We start from the raw sequence: 18,799 nt of genomic DNA, 5'->3' as shown, positions 1-18,799 counted from the left end.
TTTATAATGTACCACCAGCCGTAGTGATCAATGATTACTTATTGTTGTCTACCTACAAGCAAAAGATGGTCATGCCTCTATGCCTAACCTAGCTCCCAAGGTTTCTGGGGGATTAAATAAGGAGGGAGAAGAACCAGATGCATCACCTTAAGATCCTTGGAGAAACAGGTGAGGCATAAATGCAATAGAATAAATAAATCTCCAGTTCAGAGCAATGTCACCCTATCAAGCACACCCTGAATGGGTATGGGATACTTGCTAACCTGCTCCCCTTTACCACTACATCATAATTCCATCCTTCACTAGATCTTCATGCACATGCACCGGCACATGGTTCTGGCATCGTGTTCCCGCACTGCATAAAACTAGTGATATAGTAACACACTGCTGCCATAAATCCACTGAGTGTTTGGTTGTTCCCTTGTCATCAAGGATTTAGTAGTCCCATTTCCACCCATTGACTGTAACATGCAGATAGAAATCTGTTAGGAAGATGTTACTAACATTTCCCTTCAGTTTATGGTCCTGTCAGCCTACAGGACTCAAGTGCGTATGGGAACACAAGGCATTACTCCTGCCATTTTGAGCTGCTAACTCACGGGATGGGGATGGGGGAGCCTAAAAAGTGCTTATGTTATGAATGTGCACATTTCATCATATGAATAGCCAGAAATCTGAATTTTATTAAAGCAGACAGGTCAATGGGCTCCTTTGTTCCTCGGAAACTGTTTGCTGTGGATATTCCCAGACCGATGAAATTAAGTAACTACTGTATTCTCAACTCGCTGTGAAAGGACAGTCATTTTAATCAGCAAACATTTATTATACCAAAAGCTGCCTGTCCTAATTGGGATGGGAAGCTCAATTTATCGCAACTACTCATGTGAAAGAAAAGGGGACAGTTTTAAAATCTGTACAAGCACAACACACATGCTTTCAACCACTCTATGCTTTGCCAAACATTTTGTAGGGTTAAGGGGCAAGTTACTTCATCAGTGAAGTATTTCTGCCTTCACAGCTTTTTTCGAAAACATGTTGATTTGAAGCAAGGTACTTTTAATTATATGTTGTGGCGGAGCAAATAAACATCTTTTAGAAGTTATAAGCAGCAAATCGTAAGATGCATAATTATTTTTAACCAGAATCCGTTGAAATCCATGGCATAATGCAGAAGAAGTGGAGCAAGGTGTTTTAAAGAGTTTGGCTACATGTAAACACCTGAAAGCCTGTCTCTGTCCCTACCAACCTTCAGGTACTGATATTTCCAGAGGGTGGGGGCCTCTCTTGATAGTTTCACCACCCTCAGAAGTGCAGGGAAGTGCCTGGAGACCACTTTTCCTGTGGCTGCTGAACTCTCTTCCCAAAGAGGTGTGTCGAGCTCAGGGGTCAGCAACCTTTTCCAGCCGTGGGCCAGTCCACTGTCCCTGAGACCATATGGTGGGCCAAACTATATATTTTTTGGGGGGGGGGATGAACGAATTCCTATGCTCCACAAATAAACCAGAGATGCATTTTAAATAAAAGGACACCTTCTACTCATTTAAAAACACGCTGATTCCCCGACCATCTGCAGGCCGGATTGAGAAGGCGATCGGGCCGCATCCGGCCCTTGGGCCTTAGGTTGCCTACCCTGGGAGTCTCACATCTTCCTTGCAAAGCTGAAGATGCATTTATTTACCCTGGCCTGTGACAGTTAAAGTACAGTGGTACCTCGCAAGACGAATGCCCTGCAAGACGAATTTTTCGCAAGACGAATGCGTCTTGCGATCTGATGGTGACTCGCAAGACAAATTCGTTTTCCGAGAAATTCGTCTTGCGAATCGCGGTTTCCCATAGGAATGCATTGAAATTTAATGCGTTTCTATGGGCAAAAAAAGAAAATTCAATGCATTCCTATGGGAAACCGCCATTCGCAAAATGAATTTTTCGCAAAGCGAATTGACTTGCAGAACGAATTAATTTTGTATTGCGAGGCACCACTGTAATTTGTTTAGTTGGACCCACCCCTTTTATATAGTCTGTTGTTGAATCCTGCCTGGGACCTTATGGTGAAGAGCAGGTAACAAATAAATAAATGCCCAAGTAGTTTCGTTGTCTTCTGGGAGTCAGTTCAGCTTTGTGAAATGTTAAACATACAGTGCAATCCTATGCATGTCTACTCCAAAGCCTTAGGTCTGCTGAGATTGACTGCCATGTGATTATATATGACTGTCACCTTATGTGCCTTGAAAAATGGGCCCATAACATTTCTGTTCCGAGTGACAGCTTAATTATTGAAACTTTATGAAGTTAGAAATGAACACTGAGACCAGCGCAAATGCAATAAAATAATAATTAAATAATGAGCTATTTGCCGACAAAACCCAGGAATGAATAAGCTGAGTCATTTTTTTTATCCTTCAGCAAAAACATGGTTGAATTTATTACTGTTGCTCTTGAGTGGTGCTACTATAACAAAGGTTTTGTAAACATTCCCATTTTAAAGTCCTGTTTCTGAAGATTAATTCTACTGAAAAAAATTGCTTCAGGTTGACAAAGTGGGAATGTCTTCAGAATGAATAGGCTATTTTAAAGGCTCAGCTAATTAGGAGACTGAGATTTACCAGTTTCAAGTGCATTTTTAAATTGCCTGATCACCACTTATTTTTCCAATTGGCTGGCCTCTAAAATTCACACAAAAAATAAAAATAAGAACCTCTTCATTTTGCACCAACTTGAAAATAGAGTGTGCCGTTTAAACAGAGGTATTTAAAAAGCGAATGCACATTTCTGACCAAGGGGGGAGGTATTTCACATGCAAGTACAGATGTGGGAAGATCCGAAAACTGCTGTCAGCCTCATGTGCAAAAAGTTTGCAGAGTTTATTGATCTGAATCAGATGCACGGCAAGCTTCTATGCTTGCAAGCGGTTTTTATCATATTTAGAGCCGTTTAGCAGGCCGGCAGGCGTGGTGATGGTTGCTATTACCGGTATAAACATCTAGCAAACCAGGAGGGAGGCGCCTTCTCGTTTCGCAAGGCAGGGGCGGAGCGAGGCAGGAGGCGTGGCCCGGGAGCTCTGCCCGTCCGGAGCCGGGGAACTCGATTGCAAGCGGGAAGCATGGTCGGAGGGAGCGGTAAGCAGAGTTGCGAGGAGGAGGCGGCGGCGCGCCAGGATGGAGCCGTCTGATGGCTGGGATCCCTACGGCCGCCCGGCCCGCCGGACCCAGTGGCTGGTCAGTGCCCTGGCATACCACTATGGGCTGGACCGGGGCGTGGAGAACGAAATCGTGGTACTGGCCACGGGCTTGGACCAGTACTTGCAAGAGATCTTCCACCACCTGGACTGCGAGGCCGAAGGCAGGATCCCCGGCGAGGACTTCCGCACCCTGTGCGGGGTGCTGGGGCTGCAGGCGGACGGCGGGGACGAGGCGGCCGCCGACCCGGAGGAATGCGCCGGCCTCTGCGAGGACGTCGCCCCGGAGCTGACTTTCCGGCAGTTCCACGCCAAGCTGTGCGGCTACTTTAGCGCCAAGGCCGGCTGCCCCGCGACGGGCCGGGGCGTCGCGGGGGTGGCGCGGCTGCCGGCCGGCAAGGAGAACGAGCACATCGAGACCCAGATCCGGCTCCGCAGCCCGCTGCGCCGCCGCCGGGAGAATGAGGCGGGGGTCGGGCACGGGCCGTCGAACAAGAAAGAGGGCGGCCGTCGGAGCAGCAGCAGCAGCAACGCGAGGGGGTCTGGTTCCACCTCGTGCACCTCCTCACCGTCGTCCTCGCCGTCCTCTCCGCCACCTTCTCCTCCCGGCCCCGGCTCGGATCGCCGGCTCGTGCCGCCGGGCTCGTGCTCCCGGGAGTGCTACGAGGAGATCGTGGCCTTGGAGCAGGCGGAGGACCGCATCGTCAAACTGGAGGACGAGAACGCTAGCCTGCGCGAGCTGGTGGAGGACATGAGGGCGGCTCTGCAAAGCAGCGACGCCCGGTGCTTGGCGCTGCAGGTGAGTTGGCCGGAGGGGGTTGGGGGGGGAGGCGGCTGTCCAAGCCTGGGCCCACTTCGTTGGAATTCAGGCAGAAAAGAGGTCATAGGAAGGAAGGAAGGAAGGAAGTGCCTGTAGGCATGTGCAAAAAAGTGTCTTTCTCTCAGCACCCTGTAAAGTCCCTGTAAAGTTTCATCAAATAGTTTTCAGATAGTTGAAGGACTGTTACATAGACAGCGCGCGGCCCTCTAGGGTTCTCTGGGCCTGGGAAATCTCCCCAGGCCACGCCTCCTCCACAGGCACGCCCACTCAAGGCCACGCCCCACAGCAGTGTCAGTTTCCACCTTCTATTCTGACTTCTCTTCGGATCTTATAGACCCCCTTTTACTGATTCCTACTTTTCCTGAGTGTTTTTACCTGAATGAAATGTGTCCTTGATTCTGAATAATGGCCCTCTTGGTTGCTTCTTGGACGAAGGAAAGAGACATGGATATGGGGGTGGGTGTAGAAAAACTAGCCCACCAAACAGGTCAACTTTTCATTTCTTGCTTCATGCGCTTTTGTCTCTGGTCCTGCCCAGCACTATCATGTGGCTGCCAGAAGGTTGTCTAGATGGGAAGGAGCCCCTTGATGTGAATGGAATTCAGAGCTCTGGCACAGGTGGTGGAGCAAATTTGTTTTTTGTTGCCCAGAGGGCAGGACCTGGAGGGAAAGGTCACCAACTAAAAGAAAATGGATTTTGACCAAACATGAGGAATAACTTTCAAACTGTAGCACTTGTCGCTGCTGTCACTCCCCACAAGTTTTCCTCATCTTCTCCTTCCTCAGCTCAGGGGATGGGTGGTCATAAATAGTACTCATCAGAGTTACTACCAGATCTGACTCCGCTATGCATAAGGTCCCTTACTGCAACTTGCAGACATCTGAGAAGGTGTAATCCCACTCTGTGATAACACAAGGCCTTATTAGCGGGAGCCCCCACTTTGTGGAGCTTCCTACCCAGGGAGGGCCCTCTGGCGTCCATGTTTCCTCTTCTTTTTCATATCAAAATTGTCCCGTTTCTAAAGCATTTTTGGTTGTGTGCATGTGTGAGTACACTTTGTCATTTGCTTAAAAAAAGACCCGCTGTGCCATTTTTATTGTTTTGTTTATATGTGATGATAGGTTGGAGCAACTCTTTTGAAAATGGAATATACCGGTAAATGTTTTAAATAACATTGAAAACTCCTGCCTGTGCCAACATGACTTCCTCTTCCTCTTTCCCGCCTCCCCACATGCACCCCCAGCTCTGTTCCAGAGGGTCCTCCAACTCCCTGGAGCAGATTGTGAGGAGTTCCACTGCACAGGCTGAAGCCTATATTCTCATGCATGGGCACCACTTGGATACAACCCAATAAAAACAAATGGTCATAAAAGCAGCTTTATCCTGTACTGATGTGTGGGTATATTTACTTTGAAGATAAACGTAAATACAAATTCAAAAAAACTTAAGTTTGTGTTCATAGTGATGATACAGTCTGCACTTCTACATTTGGTGCAACAAATCATACTATCAGGCTGTTAGTATGGGTACCCTGGTGCACTTCTGAATTTCTGGCAAGTTATTACATCAAAGTGTTTGTGACTTTGTGAGAGTCAAAGATACACAGAATACACTCTCAATTGTGTGTTCTGCAAGTTTGTTCTTGTATGGCTTCTAATGTGTTCATTGCTTAGCATGCATCATGATGACCCACCTTAAAAAATTTAGTACCATTCTGCTAAGATCCTAAGACCCTCCTGTTCACGGGTGATGCCTTGATCAGTTCTTGTATTACAAGGAAGCCACCCCATGTAATTGAAATGGAGGTGGGGAGGGAAAATTTGAGTACGATACAGTAAGCCCACAACTTACGCACTTAACTACAGCACATTCAGCTTTGCACACTTGGCTCTTTTTTGTAATTTATTTAAAAATAATAATAATTGGGGGCAGGCGTCTGGGGGAAAAAAGACTTTGGCAATCCCATCCACCACTGAACCCAACATGTTTTGACCACATGTGACTTTGGCTTTAGGAGTGATCCCCAAAATGTAACCCTGTGTAAGTTGTGGGCTGACTGTATTCATATTAATGTAAGAAAATGTAATGTACGGTAGTCACAGGTTTGTGCATAGGTGGCTATAGGAAGGAACGTAAAATGGCAGCAGTTTGCTTTCCAGCCTGTAACCATCACAAAGCAGTACTGTTTCTGTTCCACTGCGGTTTGGTTTCCACCAAATACTAGGTTATTTGTCTGATTGCCCACTATTTTAATGCTACTGTTAGATGTAAGCTATATAACATACATTGTTTTTACATTTCATTTACATTAGAAATCAATGTTAAAAGAATCCATTAATTATGTGTTGTTTGGGGACTTAAAACAACAGTGATGTTAACAAATATAGGTCATATTTGCTGACTGATTTCCATTCCTGACCATAGACTAAGATGCAAACTATAGCAATTTCATTTCCTTTTCTTGTTTTAATTGGAAATTTCTGACATCTATAGGTCTATGGTTCACTCTTTGTGGTACTTTAGCCTTGTTTGAGACCTATATGAGCTGCACTTTCTAAAACATCATAGACCAAAAGTGCATTTGAAACAAATTTGCTTGATTAAAGTGTAGCTTCTTTCCTTCTAATTTATATTTCTACCTTTGCCCTGTTGATTGTAGGTAGGATTGTGGAAGAGCCATGCTAACCATAAGAATAATGGGACCTGTTTTATAAGCAACCGGAGACAATTAGCTAACAGTCAGTCCCAGACTTCCAGGTGCCTTCAAAGTGTTCTAAAGGAGGTTGAATTAATCCGGAGTTCTAGGGATGGACAAATTGAAGAAGCAATTAGGTTCAACCAAGAACTGGAAAAAGAGCTGAGGAATTCTCACGAAGCTCTGGTCGCCCTGGAAGACTGCAACCGCAGTCTAAAGAGAGAGCAAGCGGAAATGAGGAAAAAGGTTGAAGAAGCACGGTATGCTGTCCTAAACAGCCTTGGAAAAGTAAAGGAACTCGAAGCTAAAGCCCATAAATTGCCACAGCTGCAGATATATATTCAGCAGCTAGAATCAGAGCTACAATATTATAGGTAAGCCTGAAATCGCCAAAAATAAATATCAGATGCAGCGTATATGTGTGGTTTGCAAACTCAGTTGTAAACGTCTTCTGAAATGTGGTGGGTAAAGAATTGGCCTCTACCTAGTTATTTTCTTAGTAGGGACTCTCAGCAAAGCGTCACTTATCTCCCTTCTAGTTAAGGCCACAGCAAGCATGATTGAGTTGGGAACAGGAAAGGCTATCAAAGAAAAGCCCAACATGCCATTGACAGAAATCAGCAGATGTTAACAATCTAATTTAGGAGACATTATTAATGGTCTTGTGGGAGTTGATGTTTAGAAAGGGCAACATGTAATCTAATGGGAGAGGCTGTTTTTTTTGGGGGGGGGAGGCAGAACCCACCAGCTGGTTATCATTAAGGGCCCTGGTTTCAGGCTGCATTTTAGCTTTATGTGAATATTTGTACAGCGCTACCCATTGGGATTCCTCATGTTTTGGCACTTCATGACTTTTCTTTATGCTGTTATACCAAATATTTCAGGCCACGCTTGAAGAAAGTTTCTACAGGAAGTTAAGAATGGTCATTTACATTGTTGTTTCTTAGGTTAGGCAACAGCTGCTTTGTCAGGATGATCTTCTAAAGTGAACTGCATTTGTGGGTTTGTCCATTTAAAACTAGTTTTAAAACTTGAAACTTAGTTATCAGTATGTGTTGCCATAACTGTATTCGCTAATCAAAACGGCAGTATGATGTGATATGTGCCAGCGTCTCGTTTTGCATATAGTTGTGAGCAATTATTCCCATTTCCCCAGTCGTGATGAAAAGAGCTAAGGGATCATAACACTACATGGATGTACTATGGAAGCTTATTACAATGCAATCCTATATGTATGCCTAGTTAGAAGGAAGTCCCATTCAGTTTAATGGGACTTGCTTTCCAGTTAAGTGCATATAGGATTTTTGCTTTAATGACTTGACTTTCTTTGCCTTACAGAAGTGGGGTGAAAATTTAAGGAGGAGTGAGCCACCTTTGCTTGAATTGTCAAAGGACTGTGGCTCACTGGTAGAACATCTGCCCTGCATATGGAAGATCCCTGGAATCTCTAGGAAAGATACCTGTTCCCAGGGCCGGCTCTAGGTAGAGTCCCGGTGGCGCGGGGCGCCAGGCTGGTAGGCAGGGCACTGCGCCGCAAAGCCGCGCGGAAGCCATGCTGCGCCCTGCGAGGGCGGGGGCGCTGGAGCGATCTCCGCCCCTCAGCGCCAGGGCGCGCGACCTGCTCGAGACTGCCCTGCCTGCTCCAAACCCTGGAGAGCTGCTGGCTGTTAGCATTCATAGACAGTGTAGTGATAGATGGACCAATAATTTGGTAAGGCAGATTCTAGTGTCCCTAAGTAATTTGACATACTAGTATCTTAAGTCCTAAAGATCTGGTGCTTGTATTAGCTGTATGTGCAGTGCCCTTCCAACATAACCGTATATGAGCTTTGAAATTTATTTATGCACACATGTACATTGGGGCTGTGTTTGGCACACTTATTTGCAGGTGCAGTACATTTTTTAGGACTGGACTGTAAGTGACATAAGTAGACTATAAATGTCTGCTTATAGTCCTTTTTTTAAGGTTAAGATAGTATCAATCCTTTCTCATGGTTAGTCAGTGCATTGATAAGCACTCTTAGGCTCCATAGATTCTGGAGAGACAAGCATCCATAGATATGTGTAGAATTATAACTAGTGTTTACTACTGTAAAGAAGGCATTTTGCTGCTTCGTTCTGTGCTCCACGGGTAAAACCAGATGATGACCCTCCAAGACAAAATGAGCCAAGGTGCATAGCTCTCATTATTGCTGACATAGTATACTTGGCTCTCCAAACAAACTTAATAGTGACACCAATCGTGGATAGTACCAATTCCATGCCTGGTAGCCACTAAATAGCCTTTCACTCAAGACGGACTAAATCAGCAACCAAAGCCAGAAGCAATTGAATAGACGGCTTTGCATTTTTTAATATACCCGGGAGCTCACTTTACCGTTTTTCTTAATAATGAGAACAATTACAGCATTAATTTGTATGGGGTATATCTGACCAAGCATGTTGCACTGAAATCTCATACAGCCCTAATGTAAAGAGGGTTGAGGGGGGTTGTGGGCCAAAGACCTTTTAGCTGGAATGGTTATTTCCAGTGTTATTTTTCTAGAAGAAGAGGTGGTGGAATTCACCATAAACACCTCCCTCGTTCTCTTAGAATGGCAATGGCACCCAGCTGAGAGGTGCAGGAATAGAGTTCCGGCTGAAAAAAAGTGCTGGTTATTTCCAAAGTGGCCTAAAGTGCATTATGGGCTTAGACCACTCAAACACACTATATATGTGTTAGTGTATTTATACAAGTTATTCAAAAGCGGAGATTTTGAAATCTCTGAGCAACTACAATAGCCATTTCCCTCCGTAACCTGACATTTCCTCTCAGAGCTTACAAGAGTTCCAAGTGAGTTATATGGGGAATCAAAGCTATTGTGTCCTGTAATTGTGAAGTAAAAGAAGTTTTTAAAATAGCCCGGTACCATTTTTATAAACACTGTATACATAATGAAACAGTTTGTTAAATGGTTGAGGGTTTTTTTAAATAAAAAGTTAATAAATGCTTTTGTCATTGGCAAGTGGATTCTTTTGACTTTCACCCCAATTTTAAGCACATTTCTAAAAAAATTAGTTCCATTAATTTTAGTGGTGGACAGTTCCCAGTGCTGTGTAGAATTGGGGCACTGTACAATTGTCAGTGGGACGCGGGTGGTGCTGTAGTCTAAACCACTGAGCCTAGGGCTTGCCAATCAGAAGGTCCGTGGTTCGAATCCCTGCAACGGGGTGAGCTCTTGTTGCTCGGTCCCTTCTCCTGCCAACCTAGCAGTTCGAAAGCACATCAAAAAGTGCAAGTAGATAAATAGGTACCGCTCCAGCGGGAAGGTAAACAGCGTTTCCGTGCACTGCTCTGGTTTCACCAGAAGGGGCTTTGTCATGCTGGCCACATTACCTAGAAAAACTGTCTGCGGACAAACGCCGGCTCCACTGGCCAGTAAAGCGAGATGAGCGCCGCAACCCCAGAGTCGTTCGCGACTGGACTTAACTGTCAGGGGTCCTTTACTTTTTACAATTGTCAGACGTGGGCGTTGACCAAGAGTTCCCTCTGCATCATTGTTGGGAGAAAAAGGGCTTGCAAGCGGGTATGTACTGGCCTTGGTACTGAGGGCTGAAGCTCAGCTCTAGAATCTTGCAAAGTTTTTTCCCCATTGTTTAATGGTGCATGAAATTCATCTTTTAAGAAAAGGGAGATTACCTGGTTACAGATCAATGGGAAATGAAGCCTGGGCTTGCCCAGGGAACACTTCAGAGAGCTACAGCAATATGACAATCTATGGCTGGAGAGTTTTATGTGTACAGCATGTGAGTAAAGGCATGTTCCTTGTAATAAATGATGATCATCTTATCTCAGGCCTGCTTGGAGGAAAATGTGAAAGCGTGTAATTTGGGAAATTCAGAATATGGCTTCCAATGCACAGTGTAGGAGGGCCCATAGAAACCTGGAATCTTTACTTCAAAAGAGAGAGGAAGTGAAAGAGGAAGTTTCTGTGTAATTTAATAAACTGTAGAATTGTGGAAGAAATTCTGTAGGAACCAGAATACTTATGTGCTTACCTCTGTATCCAGCTAGGGCAGGTGTGGCTCAGATCTCTGTTCACATTTTATTATTTGATGAGACAACTCTTCCCCCTCCCTTCTTTCTTTTTTATTTTTGGGAGCCCCTTTAGAAGCTTCAGAATTTAATGGCAGAAGAGGGGAAATGAAACAGGATACACACGAGCAGGCCATGCTTCCTATCCTGTGTGCTGCTTTGTTATGATGCCCATAGCAAAGAGAGGTGTAAAGCTTGTTTTGTATTAACAGCTTGCACATTTTACCACTGACGGAGTTTCAAAGCTTATGTTTTCAGCTGTTCTTTCGGCCGTTTTAAAGACTTGCAGAAAGCAGATGCGATTGACGCAGAGTCACCTCAAAGCCCTCCAGCGCCCAGACCTGTGCTTCCAGCCTATAGTTGAAAACATTCTGTTTGTTTTAGCTTTTGCTTCTTCTTACAAGGCCACCAGTCACTGTTTGCAGCTAATCCTTTGATTATTAGATTGTCTGCTGGAACTTCAGTCTGGGAGTGAATTACCCTTGTACTGGCTGGAGGCTGCGTTAACCTGAGCTGGATAGGACACAGTGAGAGCTATATAAAAGGAAGCACTCCGTGTTTCAGGGATCAGGATCATGTTTCTCTGAAGTGGGATGATAACCTTGTTTATTTGTGGTGCTGAGAAACTAGAGCACTTTCATGAATGTCCATAGACAGCATTAATTACTGTATAGCAAAATGTTTCCATTGTGGTTTTGCAGCACAGGAGCAACACCACCACTGCTACCTAAACTGGGTGCACGCCAGACATTTAAAGCACATGGCTTCTCCTGAAGAAACATGGGAGCTGTAGTTTGTCAAGGGTGCTGGGGATTGTAGCTCTGAGAGGGGTAAATGGCACCCATTTGCTCAGTCCACATGGCACTGAGGGAGGCTGGAGGACAGAGTCTGGAGAACAGATCACATGTGTTCCCTTGTCCAGCAGCTGGGCACTGTAGAACCAACATTTTTGTTATCGTTTCTGTTTCGAACAGTTAATTTATTTAAGAATTTACCCTTCCATGATGCTAAACTGTGAATATGTTGCAGGAGAGTACAATTCCACCCTAGTTTTCCCCCCCGCCTGCTTTAAATCTTGCTGTTCTTTTGAGTTTGTCTTTCGCAGCATATGCACGAAAGTTGGTTATAGCAGGAAAGCAAGTATTGCCTTGATCCCATGGAGACAAATCTCTCAAGTACTTTACCTGTTTAAAGTATCATGTTGGAAGTGGTCACAAATAGCAATAGGATTAAGGGTTTGGGGGAGTCCTCAACCAATATTCCAATTTAATTAATTTAAAGCCAGAGGTGGGCAGAATAGATAATAATAATAATATAATTTTTTATTTATACCCCGCCCATCTGGCTGGGTTTCCCCAGCCACTCTGGGCGGCTTCCAACAGAAAAATAAAACACAATAGTCTATTAAACATTAAAAGCCTTCCTGAACAGGGCTGCCTTCAGATGTCTTCTAAAAGTCTGGTAGTTGTTTTCCTCTTTGACATCTGTTGGGAGGGCGTTCCACAGGGCAGGCGCCACCACCGAGAAGGCCCTCTGCCTAGTTCCCTGCAACTTGGCTTCTCGCAACGAGAGAACCGCCAGAAGGCCCTCGGTGCTGGACCTCAGTGTCCGGGCAGAATGATAGAGGTGGAGAGGCTCCTTCAGGTATACTGGACCGAGGCCATTTAGGGCTTTAAAGGTCAGCACCAACACTTTGAATTGTGCTCGGAAACATACTGAGAGCCAATGTAGATCTTTCAAGACCAGTGTTATGTGGTCTCGACGGCTGCTCCCAATCACCAGTCTTGCTGCCGCATTCTGGATTAGTTGCAGTTTCCGAGTCACCTTCAAAGGTAGCCCCACGTAGAGCGCATTCCAGTAGTCCAGGCAGGAGATAACTAGAGCATGCAGTAGATGAGAATCTACTGCTGGATTTGTGCAGTCTATCATGGATTTCTGACTTAATTGTTCAGCAACAGCGGCAACTCTTCCCCCCCACCCCAATTTAGGTTGCTGCAATTAAAAAAGCTTTTTTGGGGAAAAATGAATGGATTTTTGTGAGAAAGGACAGTGAGGTTACTTCTGGCACAGAAGGACAGTGAGCACACTAATTTGCATTTGGCTTCTGTTGGTAAACCTGTGAGTTCTAGGGAGGGGGGGAGCAAAGTAGATATTGCTAGCTTGGAGGCATGTAGACGTTACGGGCTTAAAACACAGCAAGCTCCATTAAATCACCTCTGGTGTCATGACCTCCACCTCCTTGATCCAAGAACCAAGATCTGCAAGTTTTCTCTCTGATCCTTAAGGTTTCTCAGTTGTTGTGCCATTCCTTCCATTGTATTAAGAGAATAATCTGCCTGAGTTCCCCTGGTGGCTTTCTGTTATGCTAGCTGCCATTTTGGAAGCACCTAGAAGAAGAGGAGCTTAAGGAGTCTCCTCCTCCACAACAAACACTCAGTGAGGTGAGTGAGGCTGAGAGACTTCAGAGAAGTGTGACTAGCCCAAGGTCACCCAGCAGCTGCATGTGGAGGAGCTTGGAAGTGAACCCGGTTCACCAGATCACAAGTCCACCGCTCTTAACCACTACACCACGCTGGCTCTCAGCAGCTACAGCAGCTGGAGACCTCTAGGAGGCGGTTTTATATTTTAGTCTAAAAAAGTAAATAAGATAGGAATCGTTGCCTTTGCCCACTCCTGTCAGCACACTGTACCCAGAGCTGCTGTTTATAGCCAAATTGGCATACACAGGTCTTTGTTGTGGGCCAGAATCGGTCAAAATTTTGAGGAGCTCCACCACTGCATGTCCTTCTATAAGTTCTGCCTTCTCCACAAATTTCATTCCTTAAATTTCTTTTCAGTGAATATATTCAAGAAGGTGTCGAATTTTGTCTTCTCTTAGAACAATTCCATACTATTTTCATCTTACTCAAGTGGGACCTGAAACAAGATGTTGAAGTGTGGAGTACTCCTGTCCAGGTGTACTCCATACCCTTTCCCAGGAGAGCTGGATGTTTAATGAGGAACACTGAGACACCTGCCTTAGGCAGCAGATCACAAAGGGTGGTGGATTATGCCCAGCCTATTTGCCACCCATAGACCTGCCCTGACTCCCTGCCACTGCCACCAACTCTCTGACTAGCTGCTGCCTGCCCCCACCCCCGTTGGTGTTAGTGCCATGGCAGCTATCACCACCCCCACTAATAATCTCCCTCTTGAATGTGGCTGGATGCCATATTGGCTGCATAAGGATCCATACTTGGAAAATGAGTTAGCTATTGGTTTATATAATGTACTGATAAATTGACAATGGTGCTGTGCGCATGGATGTTTTGATTGCTGTCTTTAAAGCTGAAAGAGAAATATGGAACTGGGAAATGAAAATATGAATACTTAAGAACAGCTGACGTGGCTACCATAAATACAATCACTTTCAAGGTTAGTGGGAAAACACTGTATGGGTGTTGAACGAAGCATAGATTTCTCGCTTTTAGTTTGACATTTCAGCTGTTTACAACAAACCTCCAGCCTTTTCTAGATGATTGCACCTCCTTTTTTTCTTGCCACCCTCATCCCCTCCATTGTTCCCATCGTCTGAGTGTAGTTTATAATTAATTTGCATGCTGAACATCAAAAAAGAAAAAGTGATTTCATGATACGTGAGTGCATTTTCTGATCTGTTAACTACAGTTATAATGTTGAGCTGTAAAGAGTATCCATTATACTAAGTTATCTAGAATAAGGGATAAGAGTGTATTATGTGTGAGCTAATCACATTTTCAATATGCCAGCCTTATCTATTGTTGTCCTTATCTGTTTAACATGACAACTGGACAAAGCAAAACCTACCCTTCACAAGCCTTTTCAGTTTTGGAAATTTTATGGAAGTTGCATTTTGTTACAAAGCGTGTATTTTTAGGTAAGATTGCTAGACTTCTAATTAAATCTCCCATTTTCTCATTTGTTCTTTGTATAAAAAAAGGCTGGGGGGCATTGACTTAGTTGGGTTGGAGCAATTCCATGGAGGCACAATATAGTGTCACCCACTGTTCATTCAATCAGTTCTACATTTGCACAGTCTGAGAGATTCCATAAGCCTGTGTGGGAGCTGTTTGTTGCACATATTGTAACTGTCACTTAGCAACCTGCATTGTGATGCACACCTTCTCTATGCTAAATACTAAGGCTGTGGAGCAGTGGAATGGAAAACGGGGACATAAAAACCTTGCAGGCCAAAGGATCAAGGGAATTTTGTCAGTGTGTGTGGTACATTCTTCACCATAACAAAGAATCTTACAAGGTTCTGCCTTAAAAAAATAAAAATAAAGTATGCATATATCAAGAATTAGAATGCACACCATGTATATTTCTTCTCTTTTGTTTTCTGAATGCCATTTTCAGTTTATTTGCTTTTATAACCGTTGCATTTTGTTTTGTTTAGTATTTTAAGCTAAGTTCTATTTTGCGATTAATCATGTACTATACCAGTGCACTGGGTTGTATACGGTGTTAGTTGGAATAGTCCCATTTAATGGACATTACTAACTGGAAGGATTTTTTTTATTTTGTTAATAACTTTGGTTCATCAATTTCTGTGGGTCTTCTCTGAGTAGTCGCTTGAAGATAAGTAGCGAGGTCCAGTTACGTTTTTCTGTTGACTCTATTGCTTGTTGTATTTTTCTTCAGGAAGCGATCTTATTTATGCAGCTGATGTTTCCTGTCTTACATGTGTGAACTGGAACTAACAGTGATACAGCATCACAAACCTAAACTTCCATGTTCTTCACATAAAACAAACACAGTATATATGGTTTGTGATATAAAGAATCTAAGTAAAACAAAAGCCTTTCCAGACTTTAAGCATTTTCATGATACCAGCTGTATCATGCTGAATGCACTTGAATAATACCAAACTACAAACACATGGCAAGTTGATGAAGATTATAAATGATGGAGCAATTGCAATTGCAACATTGCATTGTATAATACCAGCTCTGCAAAACTATTGAAAAACTTGCACCCCTCCTTTTAGGCAACTACTACCTTCTTGTTTAATAACCAAGGGATTTTAGCACTCTCACTCAGTACCCATATTCACTGAAAATTTGGACAGTCCCTGCAACATCTAATCTATGTGTCCCTACCTGTGCAGCTGAAAATGAGCCAATACAGTCATACCTTGGGTTACAGGCACTTCAGGTTGCGTCTTTTCAGGTTGCGTCCCGCGCCGAACCCGGACATACCCGAACGGGTTACTTCCAGGTTTCAGTGCTCGCGCATGCGCAGAGGCACTAAATTGCGCATACGCAGAATCGCCGAATCGCAACCCGCACAGATGCGGCGCTGTGGGTTGCAAACGCTGCGGGTTGCAAACGTGCCTCCCACATGGATCATGTTCGCAACCCGAGCGTCCACTGTAATGGCTTTTAGCCCTGATTAAACTTTGAGAAGTCTCTGATAAGTTAATGCTCAAGAGACCAGGAACACACACAGTAGATGTGCATGCTATTGATGGAGATGCTTGTGAGTTTCCTGGGTGTACAGAATGCTGGACCTTGGGCCAAATGCATAAAAGTGATCCATGTGGTCTTGTGACTGAATGGTCCTTTGAAAATGCACGTTCCTGTGAAATAAAATTGGTTTACTGAAAGCAGCCTCTTTAGAACCTACTGAATGCTACTATGTGTCTGTGACAAGCTATGGAAAGTTTCCACATTCCAGGTACTAGCTGACAGCCCCTATCATTGACATGGATGGATGATAGAGGTGCTAAATACTAGGTAGCAGGTGGCTTTGGAAAAGAGATTCTTTTTTTTGCCATAGAACAAGATTAAGGTTGAGTGCTTTGTTGTGATGGAGTGTTTGTTTTCATAGTGCAGTGATTTAGTGGCGACTCACGACGTCACATTAGTCATAACACTGAGAAATTGGCACACAGTGCGTATCTGCTCTGTTTTTTATTCTCTACTCTTGACACGACCCCCAACCCAGTATACTTGGCACTAGTTCATATAACACACTGGAGGTATTTAGTAAAACATGTTGTGAGGTTAGCCAACTTTTAAGGTCCGGGAGATTTGAGTTTAGCTACTGGTTGCTTGAGTTAAGAATAATTGAAAATTCTTCACAGCAACCCAGTAGGTCTAGCATTGTGTTTAATGTCAGACTTGAAAGAAGCTGTTGAAGATGAAAACCAGCCTTTGGCCACCTGGTGCCAGCCAGATGTTTTGGAAAGCTGATGTAAACAATCCAGCTTCATGTAAAGCAAAGGCATCAGCTTATGCCATTTTGGATTGTAAATAAGAGAACACAGTGCCTAGACTTGTACTCTACTTGGCAATGAAACTTGCTGCAGAATTAGGTGGAGGAAGTTGAACTCAAACCCTATGCATGCTGATAGCACTATATAAGTAATGAAAGTAATACTGGGATTTTGAAGAGTCACCAGACCAACTTCAGCACTGGAGCAAAGTGGATGTCCTCGACAACTTCTACCCAAGAAGCCCAAAACAAGATTCAAAGAGGTTGGTGCTTCTCACAAACATTTGCATACACACAAACCAGGCTGCACATGCAAATGTTGGCATCTGTCTGGCTCAAGAGACAATGCAGTGCTCCAAGGCTGGGCAGTGTGTATGGAGGTCCTAGGCTGCCCAGACAACAATTCTCAAAAAATTGTAAGATGGCTTTTCATAAAAGAAAAGTGAGTTGCTGTGGAAAGGGATGGAGCCCAAAGTTCATTCTCTTCCTCAAAATACTCAATAGCCAAAGTCCAGATTCTGGTTTTTTTCACCTGCTTTTAAATAAGTGTGATAGCCCGGTTTGCATGTTTATCTCTCTGGACTCTCTCTATTCTGGTAGCAGGAAGTATACATCTCCTCTATCCTCTCCCAGCCCCTCAATTCCTGTTTTCGATTTAAGCAGGTGAACTTGAGGGTGCAACGTTAATGAATTTGTGAATCATCAGATGGGTCTATACAGGCTGTGATTTGTATTATTATGTGAGTTAATTCAAATTCTTCTCTTTTCCACTCAAGAAACTCTTAGCTGGCTGCTTGCATCCTGATTCTGGCTTCATTTCTGCCCTTCAGTGGAGCTGGATTACTTCATGATATCCCTATGACTATGCTGTTTCTTCCATTCTTTGAATGCTTTGTTTCTTTTCCCTCATTTCTTTTAACATAAAAAGAATATGAAAAAAAAAGATAAATCCAGAAATAGCAGGGCAGCATCTTCAAAAAGGGACATGGTGTAGAATTTCATATAAATAAAACACTACGTTTTGCAAGAAGATGGATTGTGCAGGGATTCAAATCTCCCAGGATGTAGAGTAGTATTAATCATTGGCGAAGTGTTCTTGAGCGGACAAACCGCATGTGAACAAATCATTGCAGTGAATCCTTATGGGATGATACCTATCAGAAAAGCTATGATGAATGTGTACAGATAGAGGTCATGCATTGGGAAATGGTACTGGAAGCAGAAGAAACCACATTTGCTATTCTCTCCATTCTTATTCTAGTAGCTTGTGTGCTAGTTAATGTTTGGTCGGATCTGGTTGCAGCACACAGCAGAGGTCATGCACTGGAGAGCCCATGTGGTGTGGTGGTTAGAACTAGGACCTGAGAGGCAAGAGCTGAAATCCCATGAAGCTTGATGGGTGACTTTGAGGCAGTCAGTGCCCCTCAGCCTAATGCAAGCATAGGCAAACTCGGCCCTCCAGATGTTTTGGGACTACAACTCCCACCATCCCTAGCTAACAGGACCTAGCTAACAGTGGTCAGGGATGAGGGGAATTGTGGTCACAAAACATCTGGAGGGCCGTGTTTGCCTATGCCTGGCCTAATCAATCTCATAGTTGCTATAAGGATAAAATAGGGGGAGGCCCTCTCCCACCACCTGCAATCAGGTAAACTTGGCTCTGCTGGGAGGAGGAGCCCCTTGCTTCTGGGTGGGAGGCCCAGCAAGCTGTCTTTGATCACAGCCCTCTGAAACCTGGTGCCTGGGCTTACAAAAATAAAAACACAAAAAGCTATTAAATTTAATGGGCAGTTGCT

General features: G+C 44.1%; 1 protein-coding gene across 3 annotated transcripts in view; it reads left to right on the top strand.

Annotated features, from left to right (window-relative positions):
• Positions 1-2,400: 2,400 nt before the first annotated feature.
• The window catches only part of EFCC1 (EF-hand and coiled-coil domain containing 1), a 62,308-nt gene continuing 45,909 nt past the window's right edge, over positions 2,401-18,799 (top strand). For all 3 annotated transcript variants that reach the window (XM_035106270.3, XM_088662210.1, XM_035106268.3), the window contains exons 1-2: positions 2,401-3,974; positions 6,656-7,065. In XM_035106270.3, the coding sequence (XP_034962161.3) occupies positions 3,156-3,974; positions 6,656-7,065 (1,229 nt within the window). In that variant the 5' untranslated portion in view covers positions 2,401-3,155. The remainder of the gene's footprint in view (positions 3,975-6,655; positions 7,066-18,799) is intronic.

Source organism: Zootoca vivipara, chromosome 2 (assembly GCF_965207765.1).
Source record: "Zootoca vivipara chromosome 2, rZooViv2.hap1.1, whole genome shotgun sequence".
NCBI classification, from domain to species: Eukaryota; Metazoa; Chordata; class Lepidosauria; order Squamata; family Lacertidae; genus Zootoca; species Zootoca vivipara.
The sequence above is the reverse complement of the archived record's forward strand: the minus strand, read 5'-3'. Positions and strand labels throughout refer to the sequence as shown.